The sequence below is a fragment of the Pimephales promelas genome, chromosome 18 (genome assembly GCF_988280905.1).
Source record: "Pimephales promelas chromosome 18, fPimPro1.hap1.1, whole genome shotgun sequence".
Taxonomy (NCBI): domain Eukaryota; kingdom Metazoa; phylum Chordata; class Actinopteri; order Cypriniformes; family Leuciscidae; genus Pimephales; species Pimephales promelas.
The window spans coordinates 31,690,976-31,713,506 of NC_142786.1; the positions used below are offsets into that span (position 1 = coordinate 31,690,976).

The window sequence follows — 22,531 nt, forward strand, 5'->3', positions numbered from 1 at the left end:
CAATATTCCAGAATGACAGCGCATTCAATGACAGAAGATTCATCAGGCTCAAATTGTCAAAGAATGGTTGGGAGGGAGCATGTCAACTCCAGCAAATCCCAAAGACTTTCAATGAATTTAAATCTGGACTTTAGGTCTGGATTTGCCAAATTCATGTGTGAAAATTATTCAGTTTTTGGCCAGTGCTCCTAGTATATTTCCTTAGTATTTTTTCTATTGTGTTTGTAAAGTAGACATAAATTACATGCGTATGTAAAAAGTTTGTGTTCCAACTTTACCATATTTTGGGGACCCAGAGGTGAGCTAAATCTAATGAAACCTCCTTTTGGAGATATTTAAAATTGTAAAAACGCAGAAAGTTTTCTGTTTGGGTAACTATATAATTATTATTACTATTATGGGTCAATAACGATCAGTGGCTGATCAATCTGAGCACCTGAACACAGTGCAAGTTATCGTAAACCACGTGTGCTCGCACATTAAATAGAGCATACTTTGAACAGAGTATACTTTGGTCTTTAGGGTTAGAGTGTGGGTTATGGTATAGTAATTATAGCTAGCAATTTATAAAAACAATTGATGTTTTCAGATAGCTAAGATAACGTATGTATGTGTGTTTAACCTCTTTATCCATGCTGTCCAGATCTTCTTTGCAGAGTGTGTAGAGTGGCATGGATTCAGACATGCTGGGCTGTCGTTTCCTGCGTGAAGGTCCAGGCTGCTCGTCGTCAGCACTCGATCCTGCAGCCGCGTCCCGCTCCTGAGACCCCTGACCTGACCTGAACAAACACATCAACAATCAATCGCTCAACATTCATACTCTGGTGAAGCAAGAAGCAGTTTAATCAGTCACTGGGTCAAATATGTTTCTCAGGCACTACTGGTTGAGTTTGCTCTGACAAAAAGCAACACAGAACAGCAGCGCAGCAACAACACCTAAACATACACACAGCACAAGCCTGTCCACAGCCCACAGTAAACATTCAATCACATCTCCACTTCTGTCAGAGGAGCCACAACATGATAATTATGACACATAACAGGGCAAGAGATGGTCAGAGCAGACAGCGTCTGAAAACCAATAACATCACTACACATGCTCCTGCTGTGCAGTCTGTTTAAACCAGTGGTCACCACTAGAGCCAGACCGATATATCGGTCGGCCGATATTAGGCATTTTCCATAATATCGGTATCGGCAGTTATAATGGCCGATAAATGAATATTTCAAAAATAAAAATAAAAATGGACGAAACACTCTTCAATCATCTCTACTTGGCCTGTTATATTGAAAATGTATGTTTTACAATCTGCAGTATGATGTCATCTATTGCTAAATTATGGCTCATCATAGACTAGCTAATGCCACTATCATCAGTGGAAGACCGCTAACGTTAACATTAATGAGCTTGGAAACCACAATGAACTTTTTCTGCCTAAATAAAGTAATTATTACTGTATTTATAACTCGCATATCTCTAGTTACAGTCCCTGCATTGTAAAATGTAAGTTAGACTTGCGAGGAGTGAACATTTAGAAAAAGTATCAAACGTATCTTGTGCAGAAAAGTTAGCTTTTCTTTTACACGTGTGTGAAATCCAACAATATTTAATAAAAAAAAAATAAAAAAAATTATCGGCCGATATATCGGAATATCGAATTTTAAAACCCCAAAAAATGTGTATTGTTACCGGCCTTCAAAATTCTTTATCGGTCGGGCTCTTGTCACCACCCTTTTTAAGCACAAGATCCCTTACCTCGGCCTTGATAACAGGCAAGATCTACCTATTAGGAATGTCAATTAACATAAATCCACATATTTGATCATTGTTTAAAGGTGCTGTGTGTACGTTTTTTATTGTACTAAAGCTTAAAAATAGGAAACTCACTTCTACAGCCAGTTATTTTACTTTAAAATGAGCGGTCCATGTCGGGATGTCTGTGCAATGTTGTTTTAGTCTGTGCAATACCGCACATTGCCAGTTCATCCAATACTATTTCACCACCACAGGTTGCCAGGTGGCGAGAGAAAACGGCATTTGCCATGGAAACCAGCGAACAATATTATATTTTATAAAAAAAAATTGTATGTTATAAAAGTATCATTTTTTTAGGCAACTCTTATTCATATTCTAAAGGCCAAGTTTGAATAACATCATTATGTAAAACCCATTTCAAAACATTGTAACAGTAGACCTAGACGCCACATGCTGACCTGTATATCTCAACAGCAGTCTTGGAAAGGTCAACATGTCAGCCCATCAGAAATAATCACTAGCCAACCTACTGACAAAACACACCTACTGTAGTTCAAACCAGCAAGACATGGACTTAAAACATTGACTTTCACAGCATAGACAATGTGCACCGATGCATCATGGTAATTAGCAACAGCCTCTAATGTAGCACATCTATGCTTTGAAATTTCCAATCAAACGTTTAACTCTTGTACATTCTAGAGCTGTGGAAGGCATAATGGTTTCCGTAGAAACAATCTAAAAAGGTCCGGCGGGAAAGCTGTAGACTGGTCTGTGAAGCAAACATCTCTGAAATTACTAAGGAGACAGAGGGACGATGGAGCTTATCAAACCATGTCTTCTGCTGATATGAGAGAGACTTGACTGACACTAGACTGCACTGGGAGCTTTACTGGACAGAGCAACTTCAGGGATACAGGTGTGATGACTCCATCCTTTATCTATGTGCATGCATAGATATATTTTTATAGGGATGCTCTAATCAAGATTTTTACAGGCGATATTGACTATAGGATTCTTTTCATTATGATTGGCTGATACTGATCCCGATTATTCAAGTTGTATATACGATCTCTGTTGGCTGTCACTTTAAACCCCTTACATCCTGAAGGCATTTTCATGTCCATGGTCTCATTTGACAAAAAAAAAAAAAAAACCTTTAAAAGAATTAAGAAAATAGATCTTGATCATCTTTCGAGGTTCTTATGTTACAACACTGGACACACAACATGGATAAGCTATAACAGGTAAATTTCAGCTCTGTGAATTAGCCTGACAAAAAACATTTAGCATTTTTAATTGATCTTATCTTTTTCATTCGATGTGCAAACAAAACTTCATCAAATATTACATTGTAACATGTCTACGATTTAATAATCACAATGAGCTTTGAGTTTTCTTATTGTTTTTGTTACTTTTTTGATATAAAACAGTCAAATAATTCAAATTCTGTTAATTTTATAGCAAAATTCAAACCATAAATGTTATTATGACACTCACAAAGAAAATCTAGTTATAGACCTAGTGGAATTTCTTGTTATCCTTGAAGCGCTTCAAACTCTCAGGAGCGCTTAAAGAACTGGTCTTGGATCAGGGTCAGATATTAATCGCTCTCTCGAGCACAATGAACATTCATACTAAATCAGACAATTCCCATTGCCGTAGTTCGGCAGCTCATTTGTATGATGTTGTGACATGTGACAAGGCCCACATGAAATCTGCTACCTTTTCATATATTTTAATATTTAAAATAAAATGCTGAAAACTTAGGGAATGAACTCAAGCATGGTTTAAGTTATACAAATCTGGGTGATTTACACTTTGATGGAAGAAAGCATGATCAAATTAGCCATAATATTTAATAATGTGTACTGGATGAAGGATATCTTACAATATTATAGAGATTATGGTTTATAATAAATTATCGATTGACCAAGTCCAAGACGTCATTAAAAAGACTTAGAAGTCACATCCTAATTCTTTCATTCTCTAAAATATTTACAGGTTTCCCAAGAGCAAGGAAACTCTGACAAATTGGCAAAGTTTTTAGACATCTGTCAACCCTGTCGCCTAAAAACATCTTTCAGTGGCACATACAGTTCTTTTCTGTTTTGCTACCTAGCAACAAAAGACAAACATGGATGATTTTGTATTGATGCTTGTGTCCTCTCATTTTCTGTTGCCTGGAGACGTCCTCTCGACAGCAGCACAAGAGCACTCACTGCCAGCCTACATGTGGCGTGCCGTAACAGGTCATCGTGCAGTCCAGCTATTCATTCAACATATCAGGCCTGCTGTAAAGTTGAGTGCTCATTATGATATATTAGTTCAGCTTGCAGATGCCCAGAGTGTATCTGTCTGGAGAGTTAGTCAGGTACAGCGATTGTTTAAATATTAAATTTAGCTGCGAACTCTTGTAAATGGCTCCTAGAGGACAGTGTATTGCTTTATTAAATCTGCAGCCAACTGCATGGACAGCAAGTGCAAGGATAAAGCAGAAACAAGACAAATGGAAGGAGACTGAGATCAAGCTAAGAACAAATGTCTAAACACAAGATCAGGAAAAGTGTGCACAATCCTTCTCCTGCAGAGTTGAGATCCAGCTATAATCCACACCTAAACAGCCAATCGATTTCTCCAGGTTTTTTTTTTTTTTTCAAAATCACATGCAGGAGTGGCACTATGGGTTAAATTTGAAATGAAAAGTAGCTGGAGACAGCATCTCTGTCCCAATTTGAGACACTCTCGCACTGTACTCCCTAATTTAATGCACATAACACACACACACAAAAAAAAGAAGAAAAAAAAAGGAAAAGATAGGGACTGATGAGATGTGGGGGAAGGTTATCTTATATTATATTATCTTATATTATCTTATTATATCATATTTTATTTTATGCAGGATTGACAATGGCAATTGTTACATAGGACAGTCCCTCCAGAAAAACGCGCTTATGCGATCGCTGAATTCAATGCAAAATCAGCCAAAGTCCGCATACTTATGCGAGGGCCGCATTTTTTCAAATACGCCGCACTTTCGCCGCATAAATTGCCGATTTCCGTGCAAAATATGCGGGGTTTGCATGATTTCATAATCCTCGCATTTTCGTTACAAAAAAGTCACATGTATCTTAGCAGAAAGTTGAAAAATGTTGCGTTTGCTTCACACAAGAGCTGCCATTTCCCCCTGTTTCCATGGGAACATTATGAAGTGACGCAATTACGCGACGGGATAGCTCACAGCTGAAGTTAGGCCAGACAGACTCACGGAGGCGATTGACATCTCACAAATCGAACTCGTATAACTGTCTGTCACACGTTCTACCGTCACATCGTTACTTAATAAACAGCATAAGATAAAAGTAGCATCAAACAGAATTTACCCGCACACATGGGGTGTTCGAGGCGCACACAGTTCAACAGGGAGCGCGCAGCTCTTAAAGGGGCCACACCTTATTTACACTCGTTGCAGTCTGAAATAAAACAAGATGAGAAATTAAATATTCCCAGCACTTTCTGTGATGTAGTATGCTTGCTTATCAAAGAAATGACTCTTTACATTAAGGTAGTAGCCTAGTGAGAACAGGGTGTTGGGAAATCACTTTTTTTCCTCTTTTTCATCAATCGGCAGTTTTTGCAAGTTCCCGCAATTTCATCGCATAAAATAGCATAAATATCCCGCATAATCCATCGCATTTTTAAAGAAAACGGACCGCGTAATCAAGGATTTTTGGCCGCAACAATCACAAAAAAACTCTGATAGGAGGAAGGATGGAAATAAATATCTACCAACACAATATGGGCAGTATGATGGTAGTGGGGAATGGGATGGTGATTGTAATGACAATGGTAATAAATAATAAATGGTTACTTTGTTTACGCATACACACACATACCCACACTCACACCCGCTCACATTCACACTCAGATCAAACACTTAAATCACTCTTGTCACTGCTGGAATTATGGATTTACAAGATCGCTCACTACTGCACTATGTTGGTTTGTTTGTATGTTCGTCTGACTGTTAAATAAAATAAATAAATAAATAATAAAAAAAAAGAAAAAAAGAAAAGTAGCTGGAGCTTAGCACCAGAAAAAAGTATCCTAGAAGTATCAAAAGTGGTCTATACGACTTAAAATCAAAATATAAGTTTCAAATATAAAAGTTGTATTAAACAATTTTTATGATGTTTTTTTTATAGTAATTTTGTATTCGTTCTCGTTATACTGAACAGCATGGGCAGGATCTGTTTTTAAAGTTCTCATTTTGTGTTCCACTGCAGACAGAAAGTCACACAACTTATGAGTAAATAAATATGGTGAACCATTTCTTTTCTAATTTATTTCTCTCCTGAACAAATGCTGACGCAGGAGGTGCTGATTTTTTCTCCACTTCTTCGATCAGCATTTACAAGCTTGTTTTTATTATTCACTTGTCACAGCAATGACCAAAGGTGCTGATGGAATTTGCAAATAATTTCTGTTTCACAATCTCAGGGCTGTCAAGGCGCCATGCTTTATTTCTCGCAGATTTTATTTAGAGCTTAAAGATTAATGCGAAATAGACTGCATGAGAAATCCAATAGGTGCTGGGAAAGAAAAAGGCAAGCACAGCATACGGGCCATCTAACTGACCAGGCACATTTCCCACTGGCCTTTTATACAAATGCCTAATACGTATAAAATCAAACATCATATATCATTATACTCCTTTACTGTGCCGAAAGTGCAAAAGTAGAACCATAAAACATATTCATGATTCTGATACAACCATGAGCATTACTATGACTGTTATATTTACACATGAACATCTATCTGAAGTATAAATAAAAATTAAAAATAAACATAAAAAGTACATCACGTACCTGAGGGTGGACATATCTCCTTTAGTCGACATGGACGATCCATGCGAGCGCAGATAAGAGGGTGGACGGGAGGCCTGGGGACCCCGGCGGATCAGTTTGCCGGTGACGGGGTCATAGGTCCGCATTTCCGGTGGTGCAAGAGACTTGTGCTGAACAGGAGGGGCCTGGAAGAGAGGCCTCGGGACGGACCCCTGGAGGTCTAGAAATGCGGCGGGACTACTGCTCCTGAAGGACGGTGAAAGATGTTCCACATTTTCGTTTTGTTCAGATTGCATATCACAAAATGCCACCAAGTTATGAACCACATTTTCTACTATTCCTCTGTGTGTCATTATCATTATAGTGGTGGACTTCTCTGTTCTCATAGGATTAGAAGAATTAAAAAAACTTTACTTATTCTTGTTGTGCATGGCCTTTAAAGGTAACACAAGTATTTCATATCGTCATCTATCAGTCATCTGAAGCCATATGATGACTTTAAGAGAACAAACAGACTGAAAAATCATGCTTGACAGTCGTGGTGACAGCACTTTTCATTGATATTCTGCTGTGCCAAGAAGGAAATTCATGTGCATTTGGAACAAAATGCCATTTGTACTAAATAATTTGAAATTCTTTAATACTGCAAAAGTCAGTAAATGCTGAAGGTATTTGATATTCTATGTGTGAGTGTTGCAGTTCAGCGAGTGCAAAACACAATGAGAATACTGATAAAACAAAATGTTGTTGCTACGGTCTTAGGCTCAATCCCGTTTCACCCATTGCCCCTATCCCTTGTTTTCGAGTGCATCCCTTGACCCTTAAAACAGAGTTACAAGGGCCAAAGGGGTTGAAATATTCCCCTACTAAATGGAAAAACCCTTAATGAACCCGATAATAAGTTTTTATAGGATTTTATAGGATTTCTAAACAATGAAATGGGGCCAAACACAGTCTTAGTATGGTGTTCCTAATAATCCTTTAGGTGAGTGTATTATTATTATTATTATTACCTGGGGCTAAATTAAAATGTTTAACCGTTTGCGAAGCCATCTCACTTTTGATTTGCGAGGCATTCTGGGAACTTTTTCGTAGCCCTTCGTTCGGATTGTGTCTCTGAAAAATCTCCATTTCGAGGGCTATGTAGGCCTACCCTTTTATCGCAAAAAGAATCGGGACTCCCTACCCCTAGATGTGAACGCACAAAACGGAGTGATAGGGGCAAGGGGTGAATTAGGATTGTGTGAACAAATGATAAAAGAAAAGCAAGAAAGACAGAGGCGAAGGGAAAGACTTACCTGTGTGATTTGTTATAGTCCTCTTTGAGAGGAAAGAGTTGCTCCTCTATTCGCTCCCAGCGCTCCAAGCAGCCCCACAACCAATCAGGATTTACTACATGAAGATGTTTACAGTCCTGAGCTTGACGAACTTTCTCTGTACCTGACAGAGACACACATATAAATTGAGATAAATAACACCACACTTTCAATATGCAAGTTTCTTGCCAGTGTTCACTCCACTATCAGCTGAGAGGAATGTACAGAGTCACAGGCATGCACATCAAACTATTGTCTTAAATTGCAGCCATTTTATAAAAGAATACACTACTATTCAAAAAAATGTGGCTAGGAAGATATATATATATATATATATATTCTTTTATATTTTATATATATTTTTTATATTCTATTATATTCTTTCTATTCATTAATCATGAATTATAAATCAGGCACAAAAAAATAATTACCACCAAGGACTGAGCCATTTTCAAAAAAATGTTTAAAGACACATATTTTTCTTAGGCACCTGACAATTAATACTAGCACTTACCTTTTCTATTCTATTCACTTTATTTTTCTAATAAAAAATAAGTAAAAAGAAAGAAAACTTGCTAAAACTTGTGTGCTTGACTAACTGTAACTTGTTTCAGCACTTGTACACTGTTGGTCTGATTGTTTCTATTGTTCACATTTGTAAATGCTTTGGATAAAAGCGTCTGCTAAATGATTAAATGTAAAAAAAAATGAATTAAGCAGCAAACCTGTTTTTAACATTGATAAGTGTTTCTTGAGCAACAAATCAGCTTAATTTCTGAAGGATCATGTTACAATGAAGACAGGAGTAATTTCAGCGTCATCCTCACAAGAATAAATTATATTTGAAATTATATTTAAATAGAAAACCTATTTTAAATTGTAGCAATATTTCAGAATTGTAATGGGTCTCATTCACTAAAAAATGCAAACACACACATTTGGTGTGAAATCTGCGTACCAACGTTTTCATGAACAAATGATTCAAAAATGTACGCAATTTCATCTTAAATATATATTCCATCACATACTGTGAAAGAGTAAGAAAAGCTGCATTATAGCAGCTTCAGCAGTGAGGTTTCTCTGAATAATATTTAACGCAGATATTTAAATCTGGGTCTGTATAAAATAGGAAAGCTCTTACATGGAAATGTTTTGGGTGTGTTTTATGCAAATGAATAAACTCATGCATGCGGCCGCTCTTTTAAAATACTTAGAATACATTTAGAATATAATGAAAGTTTATAAAATATCTGCAATAAAAAAATAAAAAACATTCATAGAATCAAGACTGGACATTTGAAAAGACAACAGCATTAAAACTTTCTACAATAGCTTTTATGGTGGAATTTAATCATCGAAACCCAGAAGCAAAAACATCTTGATGAAGTGATTGGGTTCATAAAGTATTATTATATTACAGGAGATTTGTATCGATTTTATTGTTTTCAATCTCCTTGCATTTTGATGCAATTTAATGCAGAGTTTTGAGCATGTGATGACTGAAGAACAGTTACACAATCTGCCTGCTGTCTATCTATGCATACATATTTTTCTACCATTGTAGTCAAAATTGAGTGGCGCTATGAGCAAAAGTTATGCTTGTCTTATCAAACACCACTAATCATGTTGGTCCAAATAGGACATGTATAAAATCTGCTCACATCCACCTACTGACTTTCATTATGGAACGTCCTGTTTGGCTTCTCTTGTCTGAATTGATCATGTGTTAAGTTGTGTCCGTAAAAGCGAGGGATTAGAAAGCGGGAAGGACATCCACGCAATTACACAATCCAGCCACCATAGAAATAATTTGGCATCAAAGGCTGAGATCTGTAAAAAGCTGTCAAAAAAAAAAAAAAAAACAGTATAGGGAGAGAAAATTTGGCAGCTCGTTGCTTATTTTTTCTCCCGTATGGCTTTGTGGATTTCAATTCCAGTCTTCCTCTCATTAGCTGTTCAACATTTAAACCATCTTGCGGTTTCCGTGTTTGGCAGAGCCGAGGCTGCTGTCAGACAAATTTGGGGGGGTTAATATGGCAGTGTGGTGACATTGGAGTGTGGAAATGTTTGCTTAATGCTTAATGGTGGCCAATTAGACAGCACTCGACAGTAATTACATTTGCACTTGATCGTCCAAGTGTGTGTCTCAGTGTGTGTATGTGGGCTTTTTCGGGGGTGGATGGTGTCAAGATGAGCACAGAGGAACAATAAACTCATTTGAGTTTGAATAAATAAAGTTCATGAAGCTCCAAGACTGTGTGTCAGACTTGATGTTGACCTTCGTCTAATTCCCATCCTGTTATTTACACTTTAACCCTCTGGGGTTGTTCGGCCCAAATGGACCAGGAAGAATTTAAATAAATTTTTTTTTTTAAATCACAGCTTCCTCGGAATAGTCAGAAATTTGGTGACTTTGTTGGTATTTGGTATTTGAACACCCAAAAAAATTGGGGACAGGATGTGAGTAGTCTAAGTGGTTGTAAAAAAAATAGTCACACTAATGGACCCGCATGGAAAATGAATGGGAAATTGGCAAAAATGTGAAAATAGTGAGTTTTTTGTGCATACAATCTACAAATCAGCCACGATCTTGAAAAAAAGCACACAAAAGTGAAGGGGTGAATCTATAAAACATCAAGAGTGCAAAACAGACACATCCAGACACACACACACACACACGCACACAAACACACTTTTATACACAAACACACCAAAAAAATTCAGATTATACATGTGTTTTGCATTTTTAAAATGCTCAGTTTGTCCACCAGATGGCATCCATCTCATTTCAAAAATTGCTTTTATGAGGCCTAGGCTTGACTCTAAAATGAAATACAGCTTTAAAAAAAAATTCAAATATTTTCCATTTTTATTTTATTTCGTCCATTTTTATTTTATTTTTGAAATATTCATTTATCGGCCATTATAACTGATGATACCGATAGTTTAGAAAATGCCTAATATCGGCCGATAATATCAGCCTGCCGGTCTATATCGGTCTGACTCATGTCACGATTCGATACATATCACGATACTGAACTCACAATACGATATTATTGCGATCCTCCAAAACATTTAGTAAAAGGTTAAAAAAAATGTACTGTTGATTGAAATACTAAATTTGGTGTTACATTAGGGTTGGGTATCGAGAATCGACTATCGATTGGAACCGGGACTAACTTTTCGTTTTACCCGGAATCGTTCAAAAGTAAAAATTTCGATTCCTAGTTTCGATATTCATAGTCCGCCGACCGGAAGAAGAAACCGCTGAACAACACCAACGAAGAAGCGTCTACCGGAAGTGTTGGCATAATCGCGCGAGTCGAATATGAGTAGCTTCGTCGGCGGTCCAAAGTGTGGCTTCACTTTTCTAAAAATAACGAAATCTCGGCAAAATGCAAAATTTGTGACAGAAGGAGTATTTCCTTCAGAAAGTATTATTTCCTTCAGAAAAACCTTTGGTTAGCAAGGTTAGCTAAACTTTTTTGACCCTCCCTCTTAAAAGAATCGGAATCGAGAATCGTCAGGAACCGGAATCGAAACAATGAATCGGAATCAGAATCGTTCAAATTCAAACGATACCCAACCCTAGTGTTACATTGGGGTGGAAATGAATGGACTTGTGGGCTGGTAACCCAATACACAGGACAATAGCGACACCAGAAAACAAATATTCATGATTCTGAAGCTGAAAATACAGAATTATTTTAGACAAATATGCTTACACTATCACTGACTAGATATATTGAAAATAATGTAGGACACTTTTTACTGGTAACATAATACATTTGGCATTTCAGGAGTCAGGACCCAAAAGTATTCCATTATACATTATTTTCAACATTATATATAGTAGTTTAATGTAGTACTGGCACTAAAACTCTGCAAACTTGATTTTTTTTCCCTCACACTAGGGGGAACTATACAATCACATTTCTGAATTGTTTTTATACATTTATTGTTACACCCCTACAAGATTGTCAAAGTCACTTTCCAACATCCTCACTGACACTCAAAATTAAAATCGTGGCGTGCATTTAAAAGAAAGCCATTGTGCTATTGTTGGAAATGTTTTGTCTGGAAAAGAAAAGGAGGCTCGAGTGTCTGCACTCTGCAGTCAGTCATGACTCGACAAAAGAGGGCATCATAGTCAGAGCTGTGGTACACCTGGACTTCACAGGAACTGTCATTCAAATCCTATTCTGCTACAAACATCAGATTCAGGTGAAAACTGACATCTTTTTTTCTCTTACAGATAATGAGCAAGTAAGTAGAGAGAAACAAACAAAGCGCTAATCATTTTACTAAGCCCATCATTTGTGTTGACCTCTCTAATTAGCACAAAGTTGAGAAAAAGTTCATCTCCACTCCTTATGACAATGCACCAATCAGGCGAGTCAAATATATCTCTTTAAAAAATTACCAATCAACACCTCTATGAGATCTGCTCATCACATTAACAAAAGGATCAAAATAAACCACAACTTAACACAGGGCACTGTGCATTTAAATAACAGATATGAGTAAGCAGACAAACCAGGACCATTTGGTGCAAAATAAGCCCTTAAATGTCTATTTATCACTAAAAAACATCTAATTGTGATTTTTCTGATAAAAATTGTGATTAAAAATGAGCTGTAAAAAGGGCAGCACAAGTTGGTCAAACGTTTTATGATATCATATATAATATGTGTATACTGGTGTATACTATAATATAATAATTTTACAGTACAAACTGTAAAATGACCATTACCCTGTTAATTTTCAAACATTACATCTTCGATTTTGCCAGAAGACCTTACAGCTTCTATTTTGTTGACAACACTCATTACAAGTATTGGAAGACGGTCTCATGTTCACAAATGCGCGTTATAGTGACCTAAACTCAGATGCAGAGTTGAAGCTCGAGTGGAGCAACATTTATTGTGAAGACACTGAAAACACTGGATCATGAGCAGCACACGTGCTATGAACAGAAGATGCTTTGCTCTGAAAGACGCAGCACGTATATTTATTCAATCAAATCCCAGCTTTTGAGATTTGATAATCGCACTAGACCATAACCCCAATTTCAGTTTTATTTGGATTATATTTACGCATTTTTCCAAAGTGACTGACAAATTAGGAAAAAAGTTAGTAATGTAAGTGTACAGAGCGTTTAATAAGAAGATACTTTATAAAGATAGTTCACTTCGTGTATACAGACAGGAGCCATCTTAGAAAGTAGTCTCGACAAGTGGATATACAGTTCAGGTCACAAACTTGACTTGTCGTGACTGTTTTCCAAAGATGGCTCCTGTCTGTATTAGTGTTAATTTCGTTAACGAAAACTAAACGAAAATATTTTCGTCAACGCACATTTTTCACCGAACGAAAACTAGACGAGACGAGACTAAAATCCCGACTAATAAACAATAACTGGGACTAAATCAGAAATAATTTTCGTAGACTAATAAAGACGAGACGAAAATGCAGTTCGGTAAATAAAGACTGGGCTAAAATCTATGGACATTTTAGTTCACGAACAAAGACGAGACGAAAATTACATATTATTATATGATATGGTTTTGTCAAATCCCGTCTCCTCCTCCGCCTCCTCCTCGTCAGCTCTTCCGCCACACACCCACTTTCAAACCTGGAGCGGGCGGGCACAGTCAGTCAGAATAGCCTACACAACACTGAGCAGACAGGAGCTGGATTCACGGTGAGGCGGCGGCGACAGGTTAAAAGTAAAACATGCTTTGCACGGGGCTCGGGAGAAAGAAGAGACGTGATATATGGACACATTTTGATGATAAACTAACTAATGATGGCTAACTTTCATAGCATTTAGTATCCAGGCTGGCTATGTTGCGTTAGCTTCTTAGCACGTAGCGACCGTAGCCAGTTGTTGATAAAATTGTATGTGAAGTTAAATTTATGCTAACTTAGATATGTTATACTGGCCGGGCAACTATAGTTTCAGTTACATTTGATTAAAGCAGACAGACGCTTTAAAAAGATTAGTTAAAAAGATTTCATACGTTCTAGCAATCTATGCCTTGTTTCACCTTAAATACTGTACCTTTATATACCATGTGAACTAGCTGGCAGGAAAGCACTTTTGTTGTATCAGTTGGAGTTTTTTTTTTTTCACAACATTGACCTCAAATCTATTTATTTTATTATTCTATGTGAACTAGCTTTAAACAGACAGCACTTGTGTTAAGTTCATAATACACTTTATTTTATTTATTTGTTTCCTTTGTCAGGTGTATTTTATTTGTTTTAATGCAAGCATTTGTGTTTGTGTCTTTGAACCTTAACAATGTTCAAAATAAATATGCAAATATTGTCAGAACATCTTCCATGTCTGCATGTGTTCCTTAAAATTGTGTTTTTTTATCAAAAAGATGAGAGAAAATGTTGAAATGTGAAATAATTTTAGGAAATGTTAAATATTATCTGCTGACAAAAAAGTAAAAGGTTAAAATGATGTCCTGACTAAAACTAGACTAAAATGTTGACAGTTTTTTTTTTTGACTAAAACTAAACGAATAAAATTATGTTTTCTTGGACTAAAATAAAGACTAAAATGCTCGACTTATAGTCGACTAAAACTAGACTAAATAAAAATGGGATGATGTCGACTAAATGTGATAAAAACTAACAAGCGATGCTGAAACTGGACTAAAACTGAAACTAAATTTAAAAATGGCTGGTAAAATTAACACTAGTCTGTATACGCGAAGTGAACTGTCTTTATAAAGTATCTTCTTATTAAACGCTCTGTACACTTACAAAGTTCTCAATGCTTCGTTTTGCATGTATAGAGCCTTATTATGTTACTGCGTTAGTGTGGGGCTATTTTGAGTCTTGTTAGTGGTATAAACTAGCGATTTCTTTTTACTTAATAAGTAAATCCCCCCATTACTAAACAGTTTTTAGAGATAAAACTCTTTACATTCGATTATCATGAAAACAAATCTCAGAGAACGGTTGACTAGGTACCAATGTTTTATTAGACCAAAGGTTCCTTTAAAGGGATACTCCACTTTTTTTTTAGAAATAGGCTCATTTTACCACTCCCCCAGAGTTAAACAGTTGAGTTTTACCGTTGTCCAATCCATTAAGCCGATTTTCTGATATTTAGAAGAATATCAGTAACCAAACAGTTTCTGGTCTCATTGACTTCCATAGTATATTTTTTTTCCTACAATGGAAGTCAATGAGACCAGAAACTGTTCTTCTAAATATCAGAAAATCAGCTGAATACATTAGAAAACGCTAAAAACCCAACTAAACTGTTTAACTCTGGGGGAGTGGTAAAATGAGCCTATTTCCAAAAAAAAAAAGTGGAGTATCCCTTTAAATATGCGCGACTGCTAATATTTTATACATCTTCAGCTTCCACTGATTGTGACTGACAGCATTGAGACTTCAGATAGTCAACCCACAAATGAATCTGACAGCGACTCACCTGCACGTGCAGCGATAAGGTGGGTGGTGCGGTTAGGGTCTTTGTCATTGAGCACCAAGGTCTTGCCAATCTTGGCACCCAGTGCCTTGGCGTGATACCACTCTCTCGTGCGCTCCATTGGGTAGTTGGTGGGATACAGGCCGCTGAAAATGATCGTAGCGCCCTCCAGCGTGCGGCCTTTCAGTTCCGGAACGATTTTTCGAATGTCCGGAGTCTCTGAACTTTCTTTCCTAAGGAAGGCCTCATAGCGTGAGTAATACTCAGTGTGGATTCGAACCAAAACCTCCTCTAAGTAAATGAGGTGGTCGTCCTGGTCAATATCTTCCTCTTCCTCATCATCCTCGTCCTCCATACTGTGATCTAAAGACTCCTCACCCATAGTGACAGCTGACTGCTCACTGTTTTGAGACTCTGTTTCAACTTCCTTCTTGTCGGAACAGCCGTTGCCTAAATCACCGAGACCCTCGGGATCTGTTTCTGGGATATCATCCCCCTCTGTCCTCGGTTTGTCCCCATCATCCTCTTTGATTTTACACTCCTCTGTTTTTGTTTGTTTGGTTTTCCCAGCGTCCACTGGCTGGCCTTCGCCGTCACTGTCAGATAATCCCATTTTACCCTCGCTTTCGCTGTCGCTCGAGAGGTCAAAATCCAGATCATTGGCAGCAGTGTTTGGGAAGTCAGTCTCACCTGAGGTAGATGTCACACCTGAGCTGCCCTCGCCCTCCGTTTTCACATTACACTTGTCATCTTTGCTCTCACTCTCCCCTGTGGGATGAGTCCTCTCATTGGCTGAAGCTCCCTGAGTAGTGGTGGTGGCAGAGGACAACTCCTCATGCCCAGTTTTTCTGTCTTTGCTGGATTTCCTGAGGCCGTTTCTCTGTTCCTCCTGTCCTGATGATTCCAAGTTCTCTGAAGGTCGCCCAGCCTGGCTACCTACAGCATGGTGACAGAAGTAATGCTTGGTTAGTATTAATATAACAATTAGTTCTTTCAAACATTCACTCTAGATATAGACCCCTTTTGCACCGACGTCACAGTTACGTCACGGCACTAGCTGGAGTCAAAACAAAGTGAGAACTGGAGGCGGCCAATACAAACCAGCACAGATTCGGCTACATAATAAGGAGCTTAAATCAGTGTTTCCCTTGCGGCGACCCGCCCCCCCCTAAAATGCTGACGAAATCCAGTCATAAAAAAGGATTTTACTGTATATTTTCGAGGAATAAATAGAAAGCGGTTCAGTACACTTGAAATAAAAATCGCGATATAGACTAGTGTGTGTGAATATTAAACCACAAATACTATTTAAATACGAATCCTGTTCATATGAATCGTATGGTGCAGCCGACGCGCAGTTTTATTTACCACACACACATACACTGAAGACACACGTGTGACGCTTGCGCTGTTTTTTTGCCTACATGAAGACAGAAATGATTGAACTTCCTCTCCAGGCTCTAGATACACTCTGAAAGTCACTTTGTGATCATTTAACCGCTTCATTTGTAAAACTATCATCATGATGATCATCATGACAAACCATAGACTGTTAAAGTGACAAACACACAGAAACTCCAAAGGGCTTCACGGCAACCCGTCAAAATAAAAGTTCGGTTTAACTCGACAGAAATATATTACTGTTGTACAGTAGAAATAGGAAATGTCCACATGTAATAATACTTTAACACTAATACGAATAAATGATGAATTTTTTAAACAAAACTGAATTTAAGGAATAATCCATGTTTTAATTTTAACAGTAAAGCTCATTGTGCAGCCCATTATTTGACAAAAAGTTTATGATAAAATTAGTGTTTTATGGCTTAATTTTATTACCAGCAAAAACACAGAATTAGTGTGAATTTTTTTCATATATCTATATATTTAAAAAAAATAATAATAATACATGATTTGAATTATTATACATTCTTTTTGATGTCTAATAATAATAAAAAAATTACATGCCCGCTCCGCTACAGTAGCAGGTTGTTTAGTGTACTTTTATCCGTACAGAGTTGCTCTTGTCACAAGTCACTTTAGGTTAGGATACTGTCTAAGAAGGTAGCCTATATGGACTAATAAGACATTAGGGAAGGTCACTTGGGTAATTTTGCAGTTCGTTAAATGGAGTCACATTACCTTTTTTGGCCATCTGGGCCTCTCGTGAGCCCGGTGGGGCGTTGATGTCACCGGTGCCCTGGAAGTAGATATATTTCTTCACTGTGATGAGGTTGGGGGCGAACTTCCACACATCCTCTCTATCGTCTATGATGCACACCATGGAGTCTCCACACGGGAACAAATTTCTACAAAAGGCACACCAGTTTTTATACTGACATTTTGATATGCTCACATTTAGCAGCTGGTGGTCAGTTATGGCTAAATGAACAGAACCCAGACAGTGCCAGCCTGCCAAGACCAAAATGTCAATGAGCATTTTATAACATTAACATTATACCAAAAATAGTGTGTCCAAATACTTTTTGGATAATTAACTTTTCTCAAGGTGATTTCTAGTGGATTATATGAGTTCTGTTCTTCTTGAAAAATTATTTTTGTGCAGTCTCCCTTTCAAATAAATACCTTGATCATTTGTTATTCAGACATTTTGAAGTATCTTGAGCATTCAAACACGTTTGGGGCCACACCATAATGAGTATAGATTTATCTGTAAATGTCTGGTACATCTGAACAGCCCACGGACATCTTTCTAACAGCTTGAGTTTTGAAATGGCAAACAAAGCCATTCACACTAATCGAAGCACTGGGTGCAAAGACTCGGCTTCTGTACGTTTATCGACCTAAAGAAAGTAATCTGTGTGCAGTTGAAGTCTTTATATGACACAGGGAGATCTGTAAAACTGTTCTTCCTTCAAGGTCAGTATAAAAGCTCCATATGAAGCCCACACATATCCAGAGTCCGTCATGAGGAAAGTGAACTGGATTTCCTGCAGTGTAGTTAAAGCTTAAAACAATAAAAAACAGTCTGTGCCAGGAACCCTTCAGATGTTTTTATCATCAAAGCAGGATAATACTATGATATAATATTAGTGTATGTATACATTTAATGATTAAAATGTTCAACATTTAGCTTCCAAGGTTTACGGAGTGTTTCACCTCAAAGGAAATAACATGAAGGATGTAAATGAGAAACGAATGCTTGACAGAAATGGGATATATTTTCAGAAAGATGGGAAAAACCTAAAAATGCAAGGTTGAAGGTTCAAAAAATATATAATTCCTTTGAATATGACATTAAGATGATCATGTGGCATAAATGACTACGTCACGCAGTGCCCAATGAATATAATGTGGGTGAAAAGCAGGGGTCTGCAAGACTGCACCTTATATCGGCGCTTGAAAGCAGTCTTAGGAAGAGTCAGAGCTGTTCTCTTCAGTGAACGTGCATTCGTGCAGAGAACTTTAGTTCACACTGCTGGAGTCAAGAAAATTACTGCCAGCATTTTCAAATGAGGTTGACTAAGTTTTATGCTTAACAAGAAACCCTCTTTGGATGCTTGGCTTTTATAAAAAGAGAAAGAAAGAATGCTAATGTAATTTATTCGTGTTTTATTCTAATAAATTAATTTATTATTTCTAAATTATAAATATTATTTATAAATTATTTAATTTGTTCGTCCTTGCAGATGACACAGAATGCTTTGGATGCTAATGTAATTTATTCGTGTGATGATCAGCATCATTACTCCAGTGACTCCAGGAAGTTATCATTACATGATCCATCAGAAATCATTCTGATATGCTGATTTGCTGCTCAAGAAACATTTATTGTTATTATTAATGTTGAAAACAGTAGTGCAACTTAATATTTTTGTGAAAACTGACCTTTTTTTTCTTGAAAGTTCAAAAGAACAGCATTTATTTTAAACAGAAATTTAACATTAAAAATGCCTTTACTGTCATTGTTGAACAATTTAATGCTTCCTTGCTGAATAAGTTTGGTAACAATTTATTTTAAGGTGATGTAGTTACATGTTAACTTTATAAATGTACTTCAGTATAGTAATAACAGTGAATTATCCATAATTACAAGTAACTAACCCTAAAACAAACCCTAACTGTACCTCAAAAGTACGGAAGCGTATTGCATTCACTTGCAATTACGAGATAATTTTTCATGGAAAAAAACGTTTTTGCTTTGTTTTTCTGAATTAACGAGTTAATTATATCAGAATTACGAGAATTTTTCATGGAAAAAAGTTTTTGCTCTTTTTTTCCTGAATTAATGAGTTAATTATATCAGAATTACAAGATAATTTGTCATGCAAAAAAGTTTTTGCTTTGTTTTTCTGTTCTTAATGCAGAAGAAATCCATGAAAAATTATCTTGTAATTCTGAGATAATTAACTCATTAATTCAGAAAAATAGAGTAGAGATATTTTTTCTTCAAGTGAATGCAATACGCTTACATACAATAGTGAGTACATGTAGTTAGTTAATATTACTCGGTATTGATTTGTTTAAGTACAACATAACCTCAAAATAATGTGCAACCAAAAGTGAATTTCTTTTGACAAAAAGACAAACTTTTGAACGGTAGTGTAAATGAGTAGAATATGATGCTTCATATCAAGAAAGACAATGGAAGTGTAAGACTGAAATGAGTGAAACTTGTCAATAAAAAAAAGAAATGAGTGAAACATGCCTCACCTGAGGTTGCCAGTCTTAGAGTAGGGGTCGATGCATTCATCTCTAGACATGATCCGATGTGAGAAGAGTTTCTTTTCAGGGTCTAAAAAACCTTTTTTTTAAAAGAGAAAATGTGGAATGAGTGAGAGAAAGAGAGAGGAAAGGATAAAGTGTAAATTAGAGCTGGAAGCAGAGCTATAAACACAGTGATTTCGCACAGACCGCATTGAGACTATTTACAGCTGTAATAAAAGGAAAAATAAAACAAATCAATGCTTTTATGTTTCCAAAGGTTGACAGCGCTGACAAGCTTTCAATCTCCTGTGTGCGCTTCCTACATAAATCACTTTAAATCAGAAAAGTTGACCCATTCCTTTTTTTCTGTTTTATCTACTGATGTGTCTCAACAAGACTACAGAATATGGGTTTATGGGAAGTACTGATGCCAAAAACTTGTTAAAATATGAGAACTACAACTCAGGTATATACACCTGAAAAAGAGAAAGGTGATCTACTGTGCCAAATAAATTCAGCAAAATCCTACCTGAACTAAAACCAAACTGTACACTCTCAAAAGATACCAACTACAGGTCCCATAAAATCTAGATAAAATAATTAACACATCACAAATAATGATTGCCATTATAACATATTTAGATGCCCAGACAATGGAACATTAGTAAACAGATTTTATCCAACGCAGCTAACGGGACACTGAATGCAGATGACACTTTTCCATGTTTGTTGTCAATTTGTTGCTCTAAATATTCAGCAAACGATGTACTTCTCAAACTAATAAAAATACTGAGAATATGAAGAAATGCTGCCACCTGGTGTCATAGTGAATTCAATTCTGGTGACATAGACAATTCAATCTCTAAGAGTTACAAGACTGTTTTGCATGTTTACCATTCAAAATTAAAAAAGTCTGATCGCATAGATAGATCGCAGAGATTGCTTCTTAACAAGCCGCATGTTTGTAGCACAAATGGAGCAGGACAGTTTCCACATCTAAGTTTCTTAGTGATCCCATGTTTCAAACTTTAGTTATTGTGTAATGTTGTTGTTAGAGTATAAATAATATCTGTAAAATGATAAAGCTCAAAGTTCAATGCCACGCAGATATTTTATTTAACAGAAGTAGCCTACATCGAACGGCCCGTTTGGACTACATCCCTCTACTTCCTTCTTTAATGACGTCAGTAGAACAGTTTTTTGACTAACCTCCGCCAACAGAAACGCTCCCTCAACTCCCTCAATTTAACTTAACGTTACTCAGCTCTTTTTCTGAAGTAAAACTGACGCTTCATCTTTTGTGTGATGTTCAATAAACTTTATTAAACTCATTAGTGTATGTTTGATCATCAATCGGACATGGTCCGAAACAGCAGACTTGTAGGCTATTAATAAATAATGGATACATACAAGCAGATGACAAATACGTTATAATAACCATAATTAAACTACTAAACTATACCTGTTCCATCTCTATACAGCACTCTGACTCTGTAGGCATTATTGTCCGACTGGAAATGAACACCGTTACTGAGAGTTTCCGAAATTATCGTCATTCCGTGAGATGAAATTGTCCTGAGAGACTGAGCACGAGCTCACGAAGCTCCGCCCCCTGTGCCGGCAGCAGCAGCTCATTTGCATTTAAAGGGCACACCACACACTAAAACAGCACGTTTTTCTGAGCCCCCAAAAATGACAATTTAAACATGCTGTAAAAAAATGATCTGTTGGGTATTTTGAGCTGAAACTTCACATACACATTTTGGGGACATCAGAGACTTATTTTGCATCTTGTGAAAAGGGGCATAATACGGGATCTTTAATACTCAGGGTTAGGGGTTTCTTTGCACTGAGCCGTACAGCGTCCATCACATCATTAGAAATGTACCTGCAATGGTGTGAGCGTATAAACGGCTGCCAAAGGTGAAGACGTGCAGCTCATAGAGTTTGGCGATCTTTTCTAGAAAGTCTTTGCAGTGAGGCCGCAGTCGTGTATGAAGCATAGGCTCCCCTCGTCCTAGCTGGAAATGAAAGATTCCCTGGAACAGAAAATTACACAATATATACAACCTTTCAAAAGTTTGGGGTCTGTAAGATTTTTTTTATTTTATGTTCCTGAAAGAACTATGAAATAATAATTCGATTTAAACATATTAAACATATTTTAAAATGTAATTTATTCCTGTGATGGGTCTTCAGTGTCACATGATCCTTCAGAAATCATTCTAATAGGCTGATTTGCAGCTCAAAAAACATTTCTTATAATTACCAATGTTGAAAACACTCGTGCTGCTTAATATTTTTATGGAAACAGTGATATTTTTTTTCAGGATTCTTTGATGAAAGAACAGTATAGCATCTGCTTTAGAGCGAAAAGCAAGACTGTAAACATATTCTGCTGCATTTCAATCCTGTCCAGTAGCAGGGGCTTTTAGGAGCATTCATTTAAAAAAAGCAGCACACTGACACAAAGACATACTGCGTCTTT

At 36.9% G+C, this 22,531-nt stretch overlaps 1 protein-coding gene across 1 annotated transcript in view; it reads right to left on the reverse strand.

The window, feature by feature from the left end:
* Nucleotides 1-22,531, reverse strand: part of ctdp1 (CTD phosphatase 1) — an 84,022-nt gene that overhangs the window by 56,640 nt on the left and 4,851 nt on the right. Inside the window, exons 5-11 of the mRNA XM_039680874.2 lie at nt 21,932-22,082; nt 20,050-20,140; nt 17,518-17,684; nt 15,379-16,311; nt 7,902-8,043; nt 6,625-6,849; nt 623-779 (exon numbers count right to left, since the gene is read on the reverse strand). Coding sequence (XP_039536808.2) covers nt 623-779; nt 6,625-6,849; nt 7,902-8,043; nt 15,379-16,311; nt 17,518-17,684; nt 20,050-20,140; nt 21,932-22,082 — 1,866 coding nt within the window. The remainder of the gene's footprint in view (nt 1-622; nt 780-6,624; nt 6,850-7,901; nt 8,044-15,378; nt 16,312-17,517; nt 17,685-20,049; nt 20,141-21,931; nt 22,083-22,531) is intronic.